The following is a 22087-nucleotide window of genomic DNA, read 5'->3' on the forward strand; positions in this document are numbered from 1 at the left end:
GTAATCTAAAAGCTGAATTAGTTAGTTTTTTGCCGCGGGCTCGAGTCGGGAATGTGGATCGGTCACGTCTCAAAATTGGACCGGCGTTAGTCAAGTAATCAGAAAGAAACAGACCTGACCACAGAACGAAAAAGACGAAGAATAGAAGCGGAGAAAAAAAAAACGATTCAAATAATTACAATATCACCAATCACAATTAATCTAGCTGTATTGATGCTATAAAGAAGCAAACGAATATTAATATCCCATATACCTATAAGCCAAAGTTCTTATGAGCAGAAATTTGTCGGTATAGAAAAAAAAAATAGAGGTCAACGACTCCTGAACTTCGGTGTCATGCAATTTGTGTAAATTGAGGCTTTATGATGCGATGACTGACAAATGACGAAATGTGAAGACTCGAACATGAAGTTTCTATTGAGGGTCAGAGTTCAAAAGTTTTTATTGAAGGCAGATACAGAACTTGTATTAAATAACAATAGAGATGCCGATGTACATATTATGAATGACAACGAAGCGTTGACACCTCATGTTAGTGGTGGAGCACGTGTTATTGATAAAATTGTTATAGAAATGGCGTTCATTGTGAATACAATGGCCTGTTCGAAGGCTCATGAATATACTTTTCGAAACCTCATTATTGTTGGAATGACAGAATATTTTAGAGCAATCGCAAGAACTATTGTCAATGCAGATTGAAGGGGGAAAATGAAACACAATTTTAAAACGACAAGTGTTGTGTGATTTACCGTCTGAATAGTACCCAATAAAATTTAAGTAAGATATCAAATGATTTTACGACACAGTCAATTTACAGACAATTAATTAAATATATACTCGTATTACAAAAAAAAGACTAACATCTACATTTTCACCAAATAAACAACATTAGATACTCGTCTATAGTCACAATCTCATTTTAAACATTGAATAATGATCGTGGCTTATTATGAGCGAAGCAACAACTAGGAGAATATTTTGCAATACGATCTCTGATGGTTCTCATTGTTTTGATTCTAAATAGATAATTTATAACGTTGCATAACATCTTATCTCAAAAGTATCAAAAATTAGACACAGCTTTGATTTATGGCTGTGAAATTATTACTAGGTGCCGAGCTTTGTTATCGGCAAACCGACACTAGTGGTAAGAAATCGTGGGGCCCGGACGGATAAGTACCAACATACTGCACATATCTGTAGTTTAGAAGTGTCTGTCTCAAGGCATGTGGCGACATTCACGTTGCGATGTCAATGAGCTCCAGTAACTACTAGAACCTAACGGGACCACGACCTGAGGAGTTTAACTCAAGCACTCTAACGCACTGTATGAAAACTGCTCCACAGAACTTCAGTTCTATGGAGCTGCCGTTCTACGGAACCTATGTGTGATAAGCCGACGGGTTTGGTCCAACGGGAAATTCCGGGACACCAGCGGCACCGCTTTGGGCGGCAAGCTGGTGAACTACCGTGAAAATCGACATAGAGTCGTCGACTATAATCTCGACTACAACGCTGGCCGAATGTCCTTGCTGAGAGCTGCGTGTCTAGTTATAATTTTGAATTATATGCCTGCCAGAATATCCTACCTTACCTGGGTTGCTTCGGGCGGGAATCGGACCTCAGCCAGAGGAGGAGGGCTCAGCTAGAACGCCAAGGAGTCGTTTTGTGGGTGGCCCTTTAACATCTTCGACTATCTAGTCCCACATATTCCGTCAACCCCCTAGAAGCGGGAACATGTAGATAGATCGGGCCTAAGCCCAAGAAAATAATGAAAAAGTAACAACTAACACGAAATGGACCGTGAGCTCATCTAATTAATGCAATCAATGCAAGTCGCCAGGCCAGGCCAATATGCAGCCAACAGAACATATCGCATAGTAACGACATTTAAAATTACTGGATCCAGACTCAAGTTTATCGAGAGGTCCGTTCAGTAAATGATTCTATTCGACTGTTACTTCATGTAAATAAAGCTGTTATCACGTATCACGTTTCGTATGTGCAAATACAATAACGAGACATGCACGAGGAACTACACATCCGTCATGCGCGGTCGTGATGGTGCGCTGCCATTATTTCATTAGACGAATAATTGATAGTCCCAAATGCTGCAACATTTAGATTGATAGCTCATGTTACGCGTCCGATTTTAGAGGCGGCTCACTGACGCTGGTCCTGTGGGTGGTATACATGAAATGCAGCATTAGAATGAAGTTTGATTTACAAACGCAACCTAAATATCTCGCAGTGAATGAGTGATTAAACGTATCGATTCATCATTTCGTAACAATCGTTTATTGTTGGCGAGAAGTTCAAGAAGATCATTAGCGTTTACCGAATGAGGTATTGAGCGGTCGTTAGTGTTACATTTTTTTAAAGGCGATATTTAACCTTCCGGACGCATGCGTAATCGAAAATTAATATGCATGGGAGTGTAGTTCATTATTAATGACGGGACAGACTTCTGCAGTGTTATCTTTGAAACGATTATTCTGATATCGATTCTGCGGATCGATTGCAACCGTCCGTCATTTATACGTACGTATCTAAAATCATTAGTATAAGTTATTTAATCAGTCAGTTATTTAATCAGTACCGTGCAGTCAAAATTGAAGTTAACATTTACTGGTGGTAGGACCTCTTGTGAGTCCGCATGGGTAGGTACTACCACTCTGCCTATTTCTACCGTGAAGCAGTAATACGTGTCGGTTTGAAGGGTGGGGCAGCCGTTGTAACTATCCTTGAGACCTTAGAACTTATATCTCAAGGTGGGTGGCGCATTTACGTTGTAGATGTCTATGGGCTCCAGTGACCACTTAACACCAGGTGGGCTGTGAGCTTGTCCACCCATCTAAGCAATAAAAGAAAAGAAAAAAATAATAATTTGGCGACTGAAATTAAAAGCAAAACTATGAATATTGAAGAGGTACACATAAACAAGTCAATTTCGGAAACTGGTTGGTCACGAACACATTCTGAAACGCAGCAAAAGCTTCGTTAATTAAAATTTGAAAACAGAAACGAGATCTCATAGAACGTTAACGTTAAGGTTGATGACAAGCAATTAATAAAAAAAAACTCGTTAGTTGCTAAGCATTAGTAAAAGGACTCAAAAAAAAAAAAATTGGCATTTTTTAAACTAATCCAGACGTTTTCAGGATACCTGAGTACAGATACAAATAATCTGAATAAATTTTATCACAATTCTTCTGTTATGACTAAAAATATACCTCTATATTTAATGGTTAAAATGTTTTTTTTACATTTCAGGTAGCTACAAAACAATATTAGTCACACGACGAATTTGCAATTAAAAATCATAAATCCTAGTAATAGATGCAGGAGCCGATCTTATGTCTTGATTGCGGAAAAAAGTTGTTTTTCTGCTTGTTCGTTTTCTACAACTTGTCGTAGCGAGTTATCATATTTTTTATTTTAATCGAATCAACAAAAACCATAGTTCACCTAAACGCTACATCGTAGTCTACTTTATATTACATTTAAGTACACATACTTTTATAGGTTTTATAATAAAAGACTGTATAAAATGTATTGAAAGTTTTTTTTTTTTTTTTGGAAATGAACCCATACATCAAGCTTCGAGGATAATTCCAGGCCTTTCAAGTGGGCATACTGTTAAATTTGATAAATTTAACCTCAATCCGATCTCACGTGTTGTTATTCGCCGGTTCGCATTAGTTGATGCCTTTATCGCATCTTTATCAGCTTCAACCGGCCTTCCCAAACGTGGTGCATCTTTGAGATCAAAATTGCCGGATCGAAATTTAGCGAACCAGTTCTGGCACTGGTGTACTGTCAACACACATTTTCCATACACATCGGTCAATTTATTTCTGGCTTGAACAGCATTTTTACCCTTTCTGTAGTAAAACAGTAAGATATGTCAAAAATGCTGCTTATCGCACTCCATATTTAAAAAGGCTCCAACCAAAAACTACAGGGTAGAATTAATTGGACTTTTTCACACACAAGCCTTGCTATATGAGCTCTCAAAGCATATAAAAATTATACGGCTTAGCTGTGAAGTTGGGTCCAAAAAATACAATTAAATACTCTGTCGGGAAAAAACGAAATTACTTTCCGAACAACCTATTATAATTACGTCTGAATTCGAATCGTGTTTGTTATCTCAATGTATTTGTTTATTTAGTGTATAATATAATTTTCTAGTCCATAATGTACGTCCCAGTTGACTCTTCGTGAACAAACCCATGTGTTCTTACAGTTAGGAAGACTATTAAGACGCAGCCGCCCTCGGTTATCTGTGGCGGCTACAAGCAGACGTGCCTCACGTCATCGAGATAGACGCAACCGCAGGTGTATCTTCACGTATGACCGACAAACATTACTATTCCTTAGCATTTGACACTTATTTTCAGAACACAAAAGTTCATTATCCTTTGCAAGACCCGTAGCTTTAGGCTGTCGAAAACGAGTCTCAAATATAATGGAGTTACAGCTTAACGTTTTTACTACATGCATTTCTGTGGTAATCAAGATATATAGTACGATAAAAATATGTAAAACAAAGGTAATATTATACTCGCCGGACGATGTGTCAACCCCTGTAACCGGTTTCCATGCGAGAACTGAAGATTTTTCTTAGAAACAGTTGAGATGCAACATCTTAAGTGTAATCTAGCATTACATAGATCTTAAAATGGCATCGTACGTCGAAAATAATTGTTAGTGATTATACTAATGTTGCGGCTGATATAAAAAAAAATAATGAAAAAAGTCTGCAAATGTATGGACGCATGAGGAGTAAGTAACTGGGTGTATGGATTAGGGTTTCGAGATTTAGACAGCCGTTCGAATTGGACGTTCACATTGTAAAGTCAATGGGCTTTAAAGCTCTTTAAAATCAGATGGGCAGCAAGCTCCTCTGTTTGTTATCATTATTGATATTTTGTCGAAAAAATTTGAAGCGTATACGTTTTTACGTATACGCTTCAAATTGTGAAAATATATTTTTTATTTTTTTCTACCTACCCTTGAGAGGCTATGTCAGCTTAACCTAACTAGGTGAGCTCACGGGGCTCAAACCTGACGACGCTGCTAACACTAACCCTAGCAAGAGCAGTGCTTCGCAAAATCTACCACCTGATCGGAAACAACCCAATGAGAAGATCCCGCGAGAAACTTAGTGGGCTGTCTATGGGAGAGAATCTCCTCCTTTGAATTTATTCAAATGCAGTTGAAATGCTGCCAAATAAATATTTTCTACAATGAATTTAATTAAATGAAGCTGATCAATAAAAACGACATATTCCAGAAAATCGCGCACCATAATAAATCTGAAATCAACCTTAACATTCCAATCCACTAACAATAATTTTGTATGTAACATCCAACCTCTAACTTTAGTTGATTTTATCGAAATTAAAACACCCTTAAAGTTTAAATAAACTATAAATACTGTACTGCAGATCCATAATGTAACAAGAACAGTTGCATCGTTAGCGACAATGCGATGTGATACAGATATCATTGAGGTAAGGCGATTACCGTGCCTCAATACAAACGAACGCTATATATGGAGGAAGGGTTCATTAGGGTCCGTCTGCCTCAAGTGGACGTCAGCTCTTGATGAAGGCTACGAAGGTTTCAGTTATATTTCAAATACTTTGTATTACAAACGATTTTGTTCCAAAACGCTAGAGCGATACATCATTGTTTTTCCGGCAAACCAAATCTAGACCGGTATCGTATGGATCACCCTAAATGGGCAACAATTTCACGCACAAGTTTTTGCTAAATGTTAAGGCCGAAGTGTGACCTCAGTACAAACGGTTTCTAACCAGAAGTAACAGGTATACAATATTTTGTAGCCACAGAGTTCAATAAATGAGGCAACAATTTCATGCAAAACTCTGTTCATCGCTGAAGTTAATTTGTGCAGTCCTATATGCTTCAGCTTACAAAGGATGAGGGAATGTAACTGCTCTAGATTCTGTGTCTCAATTAATAAAATCTCGAACGAGCCAACTCAGAAACCTTAACCCGAGGTTAATACGAACGTATCGTTGTGATTTAAAATTCAAATGAACATAATTTAAGGCTTTTTGTGTGAATAAATTATATAACGATTTTATAGTTGGCTCTATAATTGATATAAATCTAGTGATGCCGTATCGGAAAATGATTAAATGCTTGTCATACGACACCACTAACAATAAAACAATCAAAAAGTAGTAAACAAAGAGGTTAATTAAATTAAAATTATCGCTGTGTCTGAAGAATATAATTGATGTAACTTTTAAATTATTTAAAAAGAAACACAACATCGCATTTTTAAGACAGATGACAACAAAGGAGGTCACATTTTAGGAAATGATATTGTTAGTTCCTCGTTTATTTTGATTTCGAATTATATTATACGTAATGAAGTTTTGTGCACCTGGGATTTGCGCTGCAGTAACAAGAAATGGGAAATGAAAGTTGTCCGTTTTCCTATTCTGACAAGAAATGTAACTAAATTTCCTTCGCGTATGTAATAACAAAAATATCAAGACAAAGAAAAATAAAACAAATAATAAGAAGGAAATAAAACATGAGTCGTAAAAAATTATCATTGCTAATCTCAAAATGGGACCGCGAATTAAACAACCAAAAAATCCTTCTCCGAACATCTGCCAGAAGAGTTTTCGATATAAATAATGCTTACTTTAGGGCATGTCGATGGTATAAAAACGAATGCAAAAAGTTGGGTCCGTGCTGAGGCCGCGAGCCGACGAAATAGGCCATCGGAATGCAGCTGCGTCGAAGCATCAGCCAATTTAAAAGATTTGAATGTTGAATGTTTTGATCAAGATTTATGGAAATATTTCTGGGCTTAACTTTATAATTTTAAAGTTAAACCACTTTTTTTTTTATTGCTTAGATGGTTGGACGAGCTCACAGCCCACCTGGAGTTAAGTGGTTACTGGAGCCCATAGACATCTACGACGTAAATACCGCCACCCAAGTATAGTTACGACGGCTGCCCCACCCTTCAAACCGAAACGCATTACTGCTTCACGGCAGAAATAGGCAGGGCGGTGGTACCTACCCGCGCGGACTCACAGAGGTCCTACCACCAGTAAGTACGTTTGCTAGGAAACGACGCCGGTACTATTTTAAATGGTCATCTAGATTATCCTTGTTTTAATAAAATTTTGCGACTACTAGATGCGGCAAACGCATCAGACCCAATAGGCTTTTCTCTACAAATTCACATAAATAAGTGAAACAATTCCTCTCGCTCGATCTTAAACTTTAGCTTATCGCTGTCTATTCCAAAAGGGGCATTAAAGTTACCAATTTACACTCATACAGACTAGCTGCAACAGTGTGTGGCGGTTAAGCTCGCGACAGAAGCGATTGTATCGCGTTATTTATTGCATAAGCCCGAGCCAATACCTCTGGGCCTTGTTATTATTCATTGGAGTGAATATAAAGGATTTCGAAGTGCTCCATAATGACAGTCCACTAAACTGCGGGCAGTGAACGGTTTTGGTACTGGATGAGATTTGATGAATTCTTAAGATAGTTCATTCAGGCCGGATATTCTGGAAATGGGTACAGAATAATAAAGATCGATTATGAAAGATAAGTCTAATGGAAGACGGTGATTTAAATAATCGGAAATCTCTCTTAAAAATGTCAAGCCGTAAATGATTACTACTAAAGTGCCAAACGAATTGTAATCGCAGTCATCAGTGCGGACTGAACAATAAGTTCAAAATGATTATTTAATAGTATCGAAATAAAACAAAGTGAAAACCGACACACGATCACGTATGGTCCGACCCGCCGCCATTGTTTCAGATTCGCCCAAACTGACCGGTTTTGTTATAATAGCTCAAATGATGAAGCGCCAAGCTAAAGTCCAATGAACCCTAACATATCAGTCTTTGTACAACAATTCTGACACCGGACTATAATTAAATATGTATTAACATTATTGCACAGCTTTTATGGTATGGTATTGTGCAACCGTACGGGTGGGTATCACCGCCCTGCCTATTTCAACCGGGAAGCGAGCATTTGTTGCAGCTGGAAAGGAAAATGGGGGTTTTTCCAATACAAATTTTGACATGATGTCAAGATGAACTCGAGCAAAAACCTATAGTGCCTATGGCGCTCCGGTAATCAAGTGCCCTTCTACGTATCGACTTTATTTAACAAGTAAACAAAAGAGAACATCCCATGCCCAAAGCGAACGTAATAGTGTGAAAACTTATTTTTTATGAGCAATTCTTGTGTTGCTATCGAACCTGAGCTATACTCGAAATTTATAAATACAGGAAGTCATTTTAAACTCAATCGTAATACCTTTACCTTAATAAAAATACAAGAAAGCGAATTAATGAATATGTATTAAACAGACAGAATTTATTCATAAAAACTAGTAATTTTAGAGCTAACAATTTCTGAACAGTCTCCAATAAACCGGATAGGAAGATTTTAGACTTTGCTAACGGAAATACTGTGTCCTGTTTAAAAAAAAATTAGACAAATTAGACGCAATTAACACTGGAATTGCAGATAGAACGCTATTAGCACAGGTAAGCAGTGAGGATGGGAAGGAAACTAGTGGCCGTCTTACCGAAATACACCGTTTGCGATGCTGATCACTCTGTTCTCTGGCGGTTGAAAGCTGATCCGTCTTCGTATGGTGGGTGAAATTATGCGGCTCGATGGACCAATGTTGGCGAGGAAGAGGAGGCAAGCAGTGGTGTACAGACGAAATGAATATTTTATTTTTCCTTCTAAATTATATTTGAAATAACGGCCGTTGCATACAGGTACACAGGTGTTGTGCGTAAGGTTGCTGCGAGAGAAGTGACGGTGCGGTCGCAGTAGTGCTCGTTGACCGATATCCTTTTTTTTTTTGGTAGTTTTTGTGCGCATAGACAATTAAGAATTTATAATTTTACAAAACATTATAAAATCAAACATAATATATGTAGATATCACAAAGAGCTTAGAGATAAATTAAAAACGATTCTAATAATTAAATTTACAACGACGGTGGTGTGCCTTTAATAATTGCTTTTTCGTCCAAAGCGGACAGTGATGTAAGTTCGGAACATTTGAACATAGCAATTCTGTCTCTAAATGCTCTGAGAAGGCCCCGATAACATGGAAAACCTTTTGAAGGCATGCAAATCAGTGAATCTGTTTCGAGTTTTTGGAGATTACAAATTCTTCAATGACACTAAAAAGTTGACGCGTTATTTAATCAGTAAAGAATTATGCAAATGAAAATTAATGTACTTGATTCAAGTATACTCAAATCACCGTAGTAACTACAACTTGATTACTTTCGACAATTCCCGTAACGTTTTCTATGTGTAGGTGTTTGTATGTGTATGATAGGGTGTGTGTTATCGTGTTGTCTTTTTATACGCTTTTATTAGCTTCAGACGTATGTATGTTTGTAACGGAATCTTTGAACATGATTTTGACCCCCTTCAAAACGTCGGATTAACTCAAAATTTGGTATACTTATTAAGCACCGATGACAATTGAAATTGAAAAAAAATATTGAAATTCAACTAAAAAATTAAAACTATTTTTTATTTGGATTTTCTATAAAAGCATATTTTGTTAGTTTTTTAAACTATTATTTATTTTTAATTTTTTAGTTGAATTAAAATTTTTTTTTTCATTTTTTTTTTAATATACAATTATCATCGGTCCTCAATAAGTATACCAAATTTCGAGTTAATGCGACGTTTTAGAGGAGGTCATTTTGTGACGGCTTGAAGTACAATGTATAGCACCTATTGAGCGGAACAACTAACAAACTAATTTCGTTTCTCACGGTCGCCGGCGTCATCACGACACGATTTTGAGGAAGTGACCGCCATTATCTTCTCAAGTAAGTCAAACAAGCCGAAGAATATAACTTATTTAGGGTTCTGTGCGTTATTTAAAAAAAATATACTTCAATCGTTTTACGGTAGAACGGATCCTAATTCGTGGGTCGCGATGAGCATAATCTAACGGAGTGGTCGGTCAATGTCTGAAAACTGTAAGATTTCCTCAACACGTCATTGACTTTTATGGATTATTTACAGATATTTTCGGCTTTGGAATAAGCTCCTCTCTACGGTGATTCCCGAGCGCTATGATATGTCCATCTTCAAACGAGGCTTATGGAAAGTACTTCACGGATGTTAGCGGCTTGGCTCCGCCCCTGGCATTGCTGACGTCCATAGTAACCACTTACCATCAGTTGGGCCGTATGCTCGTCTGCCTAAAGGAGCAATAAAAAAATATATCGCTCACTCAAATATAATGTTCATTTCTCTAATTTAACAACATATTTTGGGCAATGCAAAGTCCTGTTCGGATATTATTAACTCTGAAAACCGGCGCAACTATTTCCGAAACTTGCAGTATTGCTTCTTGAACGGAACCCAAAGTAAATTCCTGCTTCACACAAATCAAGAATGATCCATTTACATCACAGACGTAACAAGGTAGCCAGACGCAGGCTACAATTTTACTCATGCACTTATTACAAAACCCCATATCCTTTTATTATAAAGACATTTCTTAGATAATGGAGATTCATCGACGGACATCAGGGAAGGTCGCTTTCGAGCAGAAAAAGGAAAAAATAATAATTTAATGGTAGCATTATAATTACATGACGAACAGTGAGTTATCGATAATTAATAGATTATTATTCATTAGCATACACTTTAAAAGGAGCCTGAATGGAAATTTGGAAGACGGATGAATTCAATTGCTTCAATAATCGATTATATTACCGATTTATATATATTAAGGCAAGTTTTTATCTGTCTTGCAGTAAGGTGAATCGCCGAACATACTGATTAAAAAATTTAAAAGCGTGACGTCAACTTTGAATGTATTATTTATCCATTAACTAGAGTATTTTACAGAGGTCATTAATATGACAATTTAGATTATTTAAGATGCATTGCTGAGACAACTTGAATCTCAATTGTTTTTTACTATTAAGATCAGTGGCAAGCAGTATTGATATCTATCTGATTTGATGAGCCATTGTATCAATGCAATAAATACTAGACCATATAATAAGTTTCAGGTTGGACAGGGACGCTCTTGCTATTTATCCCTAACATTAAAATTATTTGAGCGCACGTGCTCAACCTGAGATAATTTTGTAGCACTGGCCCTAGCAAGCTATATGAACTAAAACACTATGTTAGCAGTAATTCTTCGACATTATCAGTAAAATATCGAGCAAGCACAAAGGTTTACCGGATTCGGTCCTGTTTTCAACACCTGTTACAGAACTCTTCTTTTCACTTTGTCTCACCGTGATCGTCATAAATATTAATGCTTTAGTACTCACAGGTGACTTTACACCGATAAACATATTCCTTAAACAGCGAGTAAGTCGTTAACCGACATTCTGCCAAAATATGTAATGAATTTTAAACCGTTCTTGGGCAACCGTCCTTGTTGTTTAGCTATTCACCGGACTTTGTCTCTTTAGTTACGCAAGCTACCGTGAGAAATCCTGGGCTTGAATCCTTCGCTAATACTGACCACGTTACTGTGGAGATAAATCAATTTTAAGACGACGTTAAAATGGAAATTCCGTATCTTGATAATATCTGATTTAAACTATCACATAATTAAGATGTATTTAAGCTATTCAAAATTCAGAACCGCAGTCTATCTACATTCCTGTGATGAATCATTTCAATAATGGATGCGAAAAAGTGATTTTAGCGATAAAATCGTTCATAACAAATTTATATTTTCTGTTTGGAATAAGTTATTGATATCGCAATAGAGTAAGCTTTAGTTCTTTAATCAAATAAAATTAATCAAATAAAAAAAAACAATATAACATGTACTTTTAGGTTAGGAATATTATGTTCTTTTTTTTAAAATCAATTTATACACCAAATAAAATGACTGGTCGACATTCGACAGTTCATATTTAATATCGTGAAGTGAATAAAAAATACAAATACGGCCTTTTGATTTTTATGAAGCTTATTAAGTCATTCCGAAGCGTCCCTAAGTTTTGATTATTGAAGTAATTTTGAGTTAATCTTTACTATAATAGCTAGTTTTTTTTAAAAAATGACTTTGAAGCATTTGATAGGCAAATATTAATCTTAAAAAATGTACGCTAATATTTTAAGGACAACAACAACTGTAGATACAAAACATAGATAGGTCTTGAATGAATGGTACATTCCGCTGCTCGATCCATTAATTCAACTGTTACAATTCAATGCTCCTCCGCTCTGATTAATAGAACAAGAGACGTTTTAAATTGACGCTGAAATTCAATGGTCCGGTCATGATGAAGATTAGTCATCGCTCTGGTTGCGCCGTCGGCGTTTCAACACAGAACATCATACAAATAACATTTTCGTGAGTGTAGATACGTGTACGAACCAGGGGTCGAAGGTATACATGATTCTTGGAATCTAAGGCACTTTTGGAACATGCTACAAGACATCGTGTCGTAACTATTCCGAACGGTTACGTTCATTCCCAAAGAACTTAAATCGAAGTAAACGAGTTATGAATGTGTAACGGTACTCAAATATATATTATGTATACACAGAAGTGTTGCTTTCTTATAAAAGGTGAAAATCTTTCGAATTTGATATCTATCTATATTATATTAATACGTGAAGCGAAAACTTTGTATCCCTTTTTACGAAAATTGCGCGGACGGAGGAGTATGAAATTTTCCACACTTATAGAGAACATAGAGAAGAAGTGCACAATGCTAATATTTTTTTTAAATAATGCATAAAATATACATTAAATCAATAAAGAAAACATTACACACACTATATACCATGTATTTGACGCACACATACATGCATACTATTCACTGTCAAACTTTTGTTCTTAACGTCTGTTGTCAAATTGAGAATAGAATATTGTTTGTCTTTGTTAATATTTTTTATACAATCTTAATAGTGTACAAATTTACAATACCAATTAATTATAGTCGAATTTCGACTACTGCGGGATCTCTAGTTACAATAAATTCACAAAAATAACATATTGAATAATCTAAAACTAGTTCAAAGACGTTTTATATATTTCAAATTAAAATAACCTACACGTGTAACCCTTAACAGATCAAATCGTTACCTAACGTCGAAGATGAACTAAGAATGATTTGAATCTCACTAAAATCAATGGAAATAGGATCATTGATCCGAAGCCATCATAAAATAGCACCAACAATCAACAATAGACCGCTGCGAGTACCGTAAACCAAATCAGAGGGTATTTGCCTACAAATAAATATATGAGAGAATTCTATCACGAGTATAAGACAATTGAATAAGGCTATAAGTTTACTGGTGTGTAATTAGAGCGGGCGTTGGAATCACAGCAGCGGGTATTGTAATCACAGAGTTTTAAATTATAGAAAATACTGGACCCTTAACAAAGAGTATCTATTAAAAGTCATACATAATATACATACATAAGAATATACACATATTTTTTAATAACTAAAGTCATAGTTTAGCACTTTATTGTTAATAAGGAATTAATTGCCTCCGTGTGTCAAAATTGTCTTAACTTTGAAAAGTATATATCTCATCTAAAGATATCTTATCAGAGGGATCATCATCATGACCGTCATCATGGTATCATCGATGGCGCATATACTAGATGCAGTTGAAGTATTGCAAGAGCGCTGATATGTGATCAATTAAATAGATTTACAGCGGAATTTAGTTCAGTGATTGGGTGATTCTATACGCGGTTCTTCAAGATACATCCGTGAACTGTTACAGATACACTGACAACAATATTAGTTATTTTTCCTCCTACCTCTTCGCTTGTAGCCTAAGGCTATTACAGCTACGCCCTGACAGGTAATATTAGTTCGAGTCATACAATTACCATTTGCCATATTACCCACAACAGTTTTTAGTAATATTCATTCACTCTCCATTAAATTTTCTTCTATTAATTGCCATAGCGAAATCCAATCGAGGGATTATTCGAACATAAAAGCCACAAAACAATGTACCTACCCGACGATTTTATTAAAGAACAAAAAACATTTCCCGAAACAAAAATGATTTAGTGCTTTAAAATACGTTTTAAATTTGAGGCATGAAAAGAAATCTCGAAAATAATTTCTTTGTACGTGATACGCTTTTGTGCTTTGCTGTGGGCGTAATTCTATAGACGTAATTGTCTTCTCTCAAAATTGATTTTAAAGGGCTCCGGTAATCTTTTGTCTTGTGAATGATATTAAGGTATAATGTTTAGGTAAATGTGGACGTGATTTTGAGATGAAAATATAAATTGTCTTGGAATCGAATGTAGACTTAAAATGTTATTGCAATAGACGATTATCCGAGATTGATTTGGAATAGGTAATATGATCCGTGGATGTTCCATGGATTCGTAATTTTAGGTATTGTATTGTTATGGCATACATATTTTCCTTATTAGCAAGCACCGGATAATGAAGGTCTTTGGTTTTGTATTTACTAATTTCTTTTTTTCAAAGAAATAAAAACTAACAAAATTCTAGCCAATAACAAATGTACTCAACTCTCACATACCCAGACTATCGATCTTTGGAAATTGAGCAGTAGCAAGGAAACTTAATTTCTCAGTAACTGAAAATACGTAAATGAAAAAACGCACCAGGCGGACTCTGCGATAAAATAAAAAAACCTGTGTACTTATTTTTGTCTTTCGAAGAATTATCATTTTAAATTAAATTACTTTTTAAATCCAGGGCTCTTCATAGTGAATCAACACGTTGTTTCCCATCAGCGAATGCGTCGGAGTTTTTGTGTTTGTGATCGTAATGTTACGGACAACAAACTTTCAAAGGGCTCGATGTCCACACGTGGCTCGGATGAGGGTAGCAAATCGTTTCCATTGTAACTCCCATCATCCCTTCTGATATTAATCTGCGACGTCCGTTCGGGGACATTCATTTATTGATTTCGCTCCGACATTTATTTTGTATTGTTGAATGGCGCGGAGGTATTAAATTATATTCATTATTCGAATATTAGTTATAAGACGCAAAATGTTATAGTACAAAAACATCAGAAAAGACTCGAGAAAGCGCCACTTGACAAACTCTACAGGTAAAAGCTTAAAGATTTAAGCGGTAGGCAGCGGCTTGGCTCTGCCCCTGGCATTGCTGAAGTCCATGGGCGACGGTAACCACTCACCATCAGGTGGGCCGTATGCTCGTCTGCCTACAAGGGCAATAAAAAAAAAAGATAAAAAAATTTGCGCAGATCTATCATAGTAGAAATGGAATTTTATCGATTAAATATATTCATAGTATTTTTTTTATTGCTATCCTATCAATTACTATTCCTATTCTAACAAAGTAATTCAATAGGAACTATGACTGTCAATAAGACTGTCAACTGCTTTTTTATTTATTTCCAAAATATAATATTTATTGGTTTAAATAACGAATTCCCTTTGATATATGAGTGAGTGGCCAAGTAAGTACCTTAAATAAACTGTTAGCAGAACGTTCACACTTGGGTATGGGAGATCTCGTGGATAAGTGGATGACATCAGTGGAATACATGCGGCCGCCCACCTTCGTTTAGCGAAGTACAAAGTAGAAATTTGTTGATAATTTCTTAAATAATACACTATGCTGTACTATACTTTACTAGTGCACTAGATTAAACCGGTGTTGGCTATTTTCATAGATACGTTATTGTATAGCTAGATTTGTGACTATCGAATGGATTTTCAAATGGGAATTATTGATGATAGTTCGCTGCGTTGAGTTCATTATTATAGTGGAAAATGTAAATTTAATCAGATAGGTGCAAACTTAGATGTAGATCAGTTGAAAAGCCTCATCAATGAGGTTAAAATTGAAGAAGCTGATGGAGTGGACGAATCCGATCCATGGCTTTATTTATTTTGTTACTATAGTCTGAAATAATGCTCTTCTACTCATCTATAAATACCAATAAAGACAAAATGAGGAATAAACGGTGGTTACCGGAGCCCATAGACATCTACAACGTAAATGCGCCACCCACCTTGAGATATAAGTTCTAAGGTCTTAGTATAGTTACAACGGCTGCCCCGCCCTTCAAACCGAAACGCATTACTGCTTCACGGCAGAAATACGCAGGGTAGTGGTACTTACACGTGCGAAATCACATCCTACCACCAGTAAAACGCATAATAAATGTTTTTGTATTCGAAAACTAGTTTTAAAATACTATTTTACTTTTAATTAAGACACATTCAAACCTGTACAATTAGTTTGCTAACAAGTATTCTCTTTGTTCGTCTAACTAAATAACAATCTTACAAATGAAGAATAAATACTTGCATGAATCACTTTAAACACATACAAACATATAGGTATGTGATTTCTTAGAATAATCTGAACCTAAACTTTGCGATTTACGTGACTGACAACCGGTATTCCATGAATATTCATACTGTATGCAAATGGTGCATAACAGACACGGTGATGATGGCTAGGTCAAAGGTTCAATAGCAAAAAACTGTTCTTTTTTATTGCTTAAATGGGTGGACGAGGTGTTAAGTGTTTACTGGAGCCCATAGACATCTACAACATGTAATGCGCCACCCAGCTTGAGATATAAGTTCTAAGGTCTCAAGTATAGTTACAACGGCTGCCCCACCCTTCAAACCGAAACGCATTATTGCTTCATGGCAGAAATAGGTAGGGTGGTGGTACTTACACGTGCGACCACCAGTAATGTTACTGTTTTGTTTTAAAACTACATCATTCGTCTACTGATGATGTATTAGATTGAAAAATATACAAAATGCTTAAATCTTCACAATTACAGACACGTGTCGTTGCGTATTATTCTTCCTAAAACCTGACTTGAGGGAAGACCTTCGCTAGCAATTTTACACAGCAAAAGTCAACCCTACGTACGGAGGGCGCATCAATTATTTTCATAAACAAAACTATACCACCTCAATTCAATCGAGGGGTGAACATTACATCTGGTGATATATCCACACACACGCACCCTATCCATATACATGCAGATAGAACTATAGAAATTTTTTTTGAATACGCCATTTATTTGTGTCTAAGTGAGCAGTGATTTGGCTATGTCCCTGATTTCGCCAATCCCACGAGCAGAGATAACTATTTCGCAATAGATAGGCCCGCTCGTAATGCTATTATGGCTTGTAACGGCCCGCTTGTTTTCGCTGTAAACTAACTAGTATGGACAGGATATTGGGCCAGAGTAATAAAATTAATTATATTTTCCAGTTTATTTTTTCTCCTACCTATTCTATTATACCTATTCTCGTCCACACATCTAAACAATAAAAAAAAAATAAAAAAAAATAAAAAAAATTCGCTGGGAGCTTAAAAGGCTATTCTAGCTACGCGCGGACGGGTAGGTGAGCTCACGGGCTCAACCTGAGAGAATTTGCTAACAATAGCCCTAACAAGAGGAGTGCTTCGCAGAATCTACTACCGAATCGGAATCGCGATCCACTGAGAAGATCCAGGGAGAAACTCAGTAGGTTGAGATTTTCAACATTGCAGTTCGTATGTCCAATGCAATTTCCTATGTTAAACGATTTTGCTAAGTGGGTATAAATTACTTACTCGCTCTACGGATAGATATCGATCAAGACGTAATTAGTTAATTTAGATAATGTTCGAAAAGTTCTATCATGTCTCGTCATCTAATTTTGAGCAATGTTAAAGTTTCCAGTTTAAGCCCATCAGGGCTTTAAACAGATAATTAAAACATTTAGAGAATTTCATTATGATTCATTTCATTTCATTTCATTTATGAACGTACCGCAGAAAATTACCGTACCAGATAAAAATTATAAGACCCTACTCCTCCGTTCGTCGATAATCCTCAATGTGCAGATCCTGACGTGGCCTCATGAGACTTTCTTGGAGAAATACACATGGTGGATTCCCGTGTCCCTCCGCGACCGCTGGAGGCTTATATGGGGCCGGCTAATTAACCGCCACCAGATATTCGGCGTTGACTGTTTTACGGTGGAAAGATCAAACGTCATTTAATGTATCGGACTTCGGCCTCATGTCTCAAGGTGAACGGCTGCGGTACGTAATGCTGTCTATGGACTTATGATGACCAGGTAGGCCAAGAGACTATCTACCCATCTCAAGCAATAGTAAAAAAGTGACGCTATTACGTCATATTATAATTCGAAAAACCATGGTAATAGACTAAGTGATTAAAACATTTTTAACACGTATAAAAACTTCATAGTCACACATGCCTAAGTATAACACGGCACAAATTATAAACGTCCTTTAGGGTCGCTATAAAGGGGGAATGTAAATGAAATAACGGTTACTTCGATAAATATGGCATGCGACTTCTCAATAATGACTATTACAACAGATATGCGTTGAGAGGATTTTTCTCGCCACATGAAGAAACGGGTATACGAATTGAATATGCCAAATGAACGCTCAATATATTTTTAGTGGTTTACCTAAATCAACGTTTGCAGCCACATTTGATGCTGGCACTTCAGTGTAAGGTTTTTTGTAAAATTACTAAAATATAATATTAATCATGTTAAAATTATACAATTTTCGGATTGACATATGGCAATACTATTGGTGAAAGCAATGGCATTAGTGGGGACGAGACATAATAAAAAAAGGCGGTAGTCGGAAAAAGCCGTGTAACCTGTACAGAGCACATACCTAAAAATGTTACAAGTGGAGTTACAAATAAAGTGATACAGAATCTAGTGAACTACTGCAATCTGTGTATTTATTTCCTGGCTGTTGGTAGTGAATTTTGCATTAGTATGTGAAACAGTTGACGCGCGATTCTTTTTTACGCCGGCTCCACACGTTGGCCCCAACATAGGCCCCAACGCCACTCGCCCAACGTGTGGATCTAGAAAATAGCATTGGCCCCAGCGTTCGAGCGATCGTTGGTAGTTGGCCGTCGAGTATTGATATTGTCAAAGGAATCTGTGCCAACGTTCGCGATCCGTCCAGTATCCACATGTTGGCGTTTTTCTGTCCTGTTGCAAAACGCTCCCTTGACGTGGCTTTTTCTAATATAAATTATACGCACTCAGTATTGTATAAACACTTAGAGCAATTTCAATTTCGGTATCGCACATCTTCACGTTGGCTCTGACGGAAAGGAACTAGTATAACAGCCAACGTGTGGACACTTCACCAATTTAACCGCTCAACGTTGGGGCCAACGTGTGGAACCGGTGTTAGTGGTGGTAGGGCGTCTTGGGAGCCGGCACGTATAGATGCTAACCTCTGTCTATCTCTGCCATGAAGCAACAACGCATTTCGGTTTGAAGAAGTAGCGAAGCAGTGCAGCCATCGTATAAACTCGGGCTTAGGACTAATGTCTCAAGATGGGTGGCTCTATTCATGATTACGTGGTTGATGTCTATGCGCCGTGAATTTGTCCACCCATATCATAAATAAATAAATATTGATTTTTATACATGTAGTAATCGCGGAACGTGGCCTAGTTTCACTAGTAAATAAGAAATAACAAACGGCTCGTCAATTAAAATTACGATAGAACAGTGCTAGCGGAAAACTTTCAATTAAGTTGTATGAGTAATTAAAATAAACGTTGTTTTTTTTTTGCGAAACAGTTAAATGTTCGGTACCTGTCCTTATATAGCCTCAGATCGCCAGACTGATAACAGGCGGGTTTATTTCAGATTTATTTGACTTGACCTATTGCGCTAGCCGTAAAGGTATGTGCACAATAATCTTGATTTTTTTTTTACTTTAGGGCCGTATGGCTCCAGCACCCTTTGTCTCGCGTGTCGCAGTGAGAGTTAAGAAAAATGGAGTTTTTATTCGGAGCACATCAAGCGCTCATTGTGTGTCATTAAGTGTATTAAAATCTCAAATTATAATTTAATGTAATATGCTGGATCTGTCCATAAATAATTCCCTTATTTGCATAAGTCTTCAATGTTACTATTGAATAATTACAAAGTTTACTTATTGTTAAATTGATTACTGTGCAAAAAAATATGTTTATCTAGAGGTTCTAATCCAGGATTCTGAAGTACACGTGCATGATATTGAATAAAAACGATCAATGCGAACACTAGACCTGACTTAATGCCGCTGCTACTTGAAAGAAATACTATCTGCATATTAATACGTGAAGCAAAAAGTTGTACCCCTCTTTACGAAAATTGCGCTGACGGAGGATTGCGAAATTTCCTACACTTATAGAGAATACAGAGGAGTGCAGAAAGTTAATCTTTTTTTTTTAATTATGCATAAAAAATACATTAAATCAATAAATCAAAACATTACATAGTACACACAGTACCGTGTATTTGACACACACACACACGCATGTATACTATTTTTTTATTGTCAAAATTTGTCAAACTTTTCTTATTGCGTATAGTCTGTGGTCAAACTGAGAATAAATTAATTATTGTCGATTTTCGACTACCGTGGGAGCACTAGTCCGAATAAAAGCTAGATTCAACGATAAAAGTAGTCCTAAATTATATTATAATACTTATTCGAATAGCCATTAAATTAATATGGTACTTACTTGCAGTAATATTCGCCTCTTGGTGACGATGCACAGGTACCACCGTTCTTACACGGCGACGGTGAACATGAGACGAAACCTATAACAAAAAGTAAAACATTATTAAATATTTGTAATTATTTTAATATATTTTTTCCCCCATTTCTGAAAAGTTCTCGTGTATTTTGATTCTATTTTGGGTCGGTAAATCCTACATTAAGGTAAGGTTCAAGTTTGTATAACGGCTGTCCCGCCCTGCGAAGCAGAAAGTCTGAAATGCATGACTAGATTGCGGTAAAAATAGGTAGAACTGTGGTACATTTTTTTTATCTTTTATTGCTTAGATGGGTGGACGAGCTTACAGCCCACCTGGTGTTAAGTGGTTACTGGAGCTCATGGACATCCACAACGTAAATGCGCCACCCACCTTGAGATATAAGTTCTAAGGTCTCAAGTAAGTTACAACGGCTGCCCCACCCTTCAAACCGAAACGCATTACTGCTTCACAGCAGAAATAGGCAGGGTGATGGTACCCACCCGCGCGGACTCACAAGAGGTCCTACCACCAGTAAAAAATCCCGAGTGAGCTTAGATCCAAATAATGTACCAGTTCTTTTCTGGTAATATCAAGTTGAAATCGAAAATAGGCCATATTAAAGGAACCAACGAAAGATTTGAAACATCGGTCACTATCGAATCTAGCAGGAAAAGTAAGTACCATTATTGTTTATTACTAGAATAATCTTGCATGATTATTACCATAAGAGCAATGAGTGTTTATCTTTAAATAAGTTGCTTCTCATTTAAAGTATAAATTTATAACAACTTAGGAATTTATTCCACAACTGAGTCGTTGATTCTGGATATATTTAATTGGAAACTGCTTGCATAAGGCTTATATTACCATAATTGATTTTATTTTTTGGTTAGTAAACATTTCAAAAGATCATCAATCATTCAAGATAATTGTTTCTTCCGACAAAAAAACATTGACACAGTTTTAAGCGTATCTTCTTTCAAGACTTTGTTAAATAGTCTTCCAAAGGTGAACTAAAAGATGGATGGTAATTACCTTACCATTGTTTTTACACAAGCTTTTAGAAATAAAACGGATATTTTGTTTCGACTTTTCTTTTGAATTTAACTTTGTATGCACGCACCAAATAATTGTTATAATACGTTAGCACTTGTTTTGACATAACAGTACTAATTACCTCAAGCGTCTCTTAGACTAATAATTATTATAAGCTCCAGACGTACTTATAATAATAATAATATGCTTTCGACTGTTCTAAATGTAACATTTGGAATATGTTTAATTTAGTTATTTTTTTACAACTACCCAAGACCTACCTACTAAGGGTAGGTAGAATATATACATTTGTAATTTATATTTCTATGCGTAGACTCCACAGTAAAATTCATCATGTAACATTTGGAATATCGTTAATTCAGTTATTTTTTTACAACTACCCAAGACCTACCTACCCCTCAGATTATATACATTTGTAAATTAAATTTCTATACGTATA

At 36.3% G+C, this 22087-nt stretch overlaps 1 protein-coding gene across 1 annotated transcript in view; it reads right to left on the reverse strand.

The window, feature by feature from the left end:
• N (neurogenic locus Notch protein) overlaps window positions 1-22087 on the reverse strand; it is a 172519-nt gene that overhangs the window by 104050 nt on the left and 46382 nt on the right. The window contains exon 2 of the mRNA XM_089733047.1: window positions 20577-20655. Coding sequence (XP_089589173.1) covers window positions 20577-20655 — 79 coding nt within the window. The remainder of the gene's footprint in view (window positions 1-20576; window positions 20656-22087) is intronic.

This window comes from Bombyx mandarina, chromosome 15 (assembly GCF_030267445.1).
Source record: "Bombyx mandarina strain Sakado chromosome 15, ASM3026744v2".
Classification (NCBI taxonomy): Eukaryota; Metazoa; Arthropoda; class Insecta; order Lepidoptera; family Bombycidae; genus Bombyx; species Bombyx mandarina.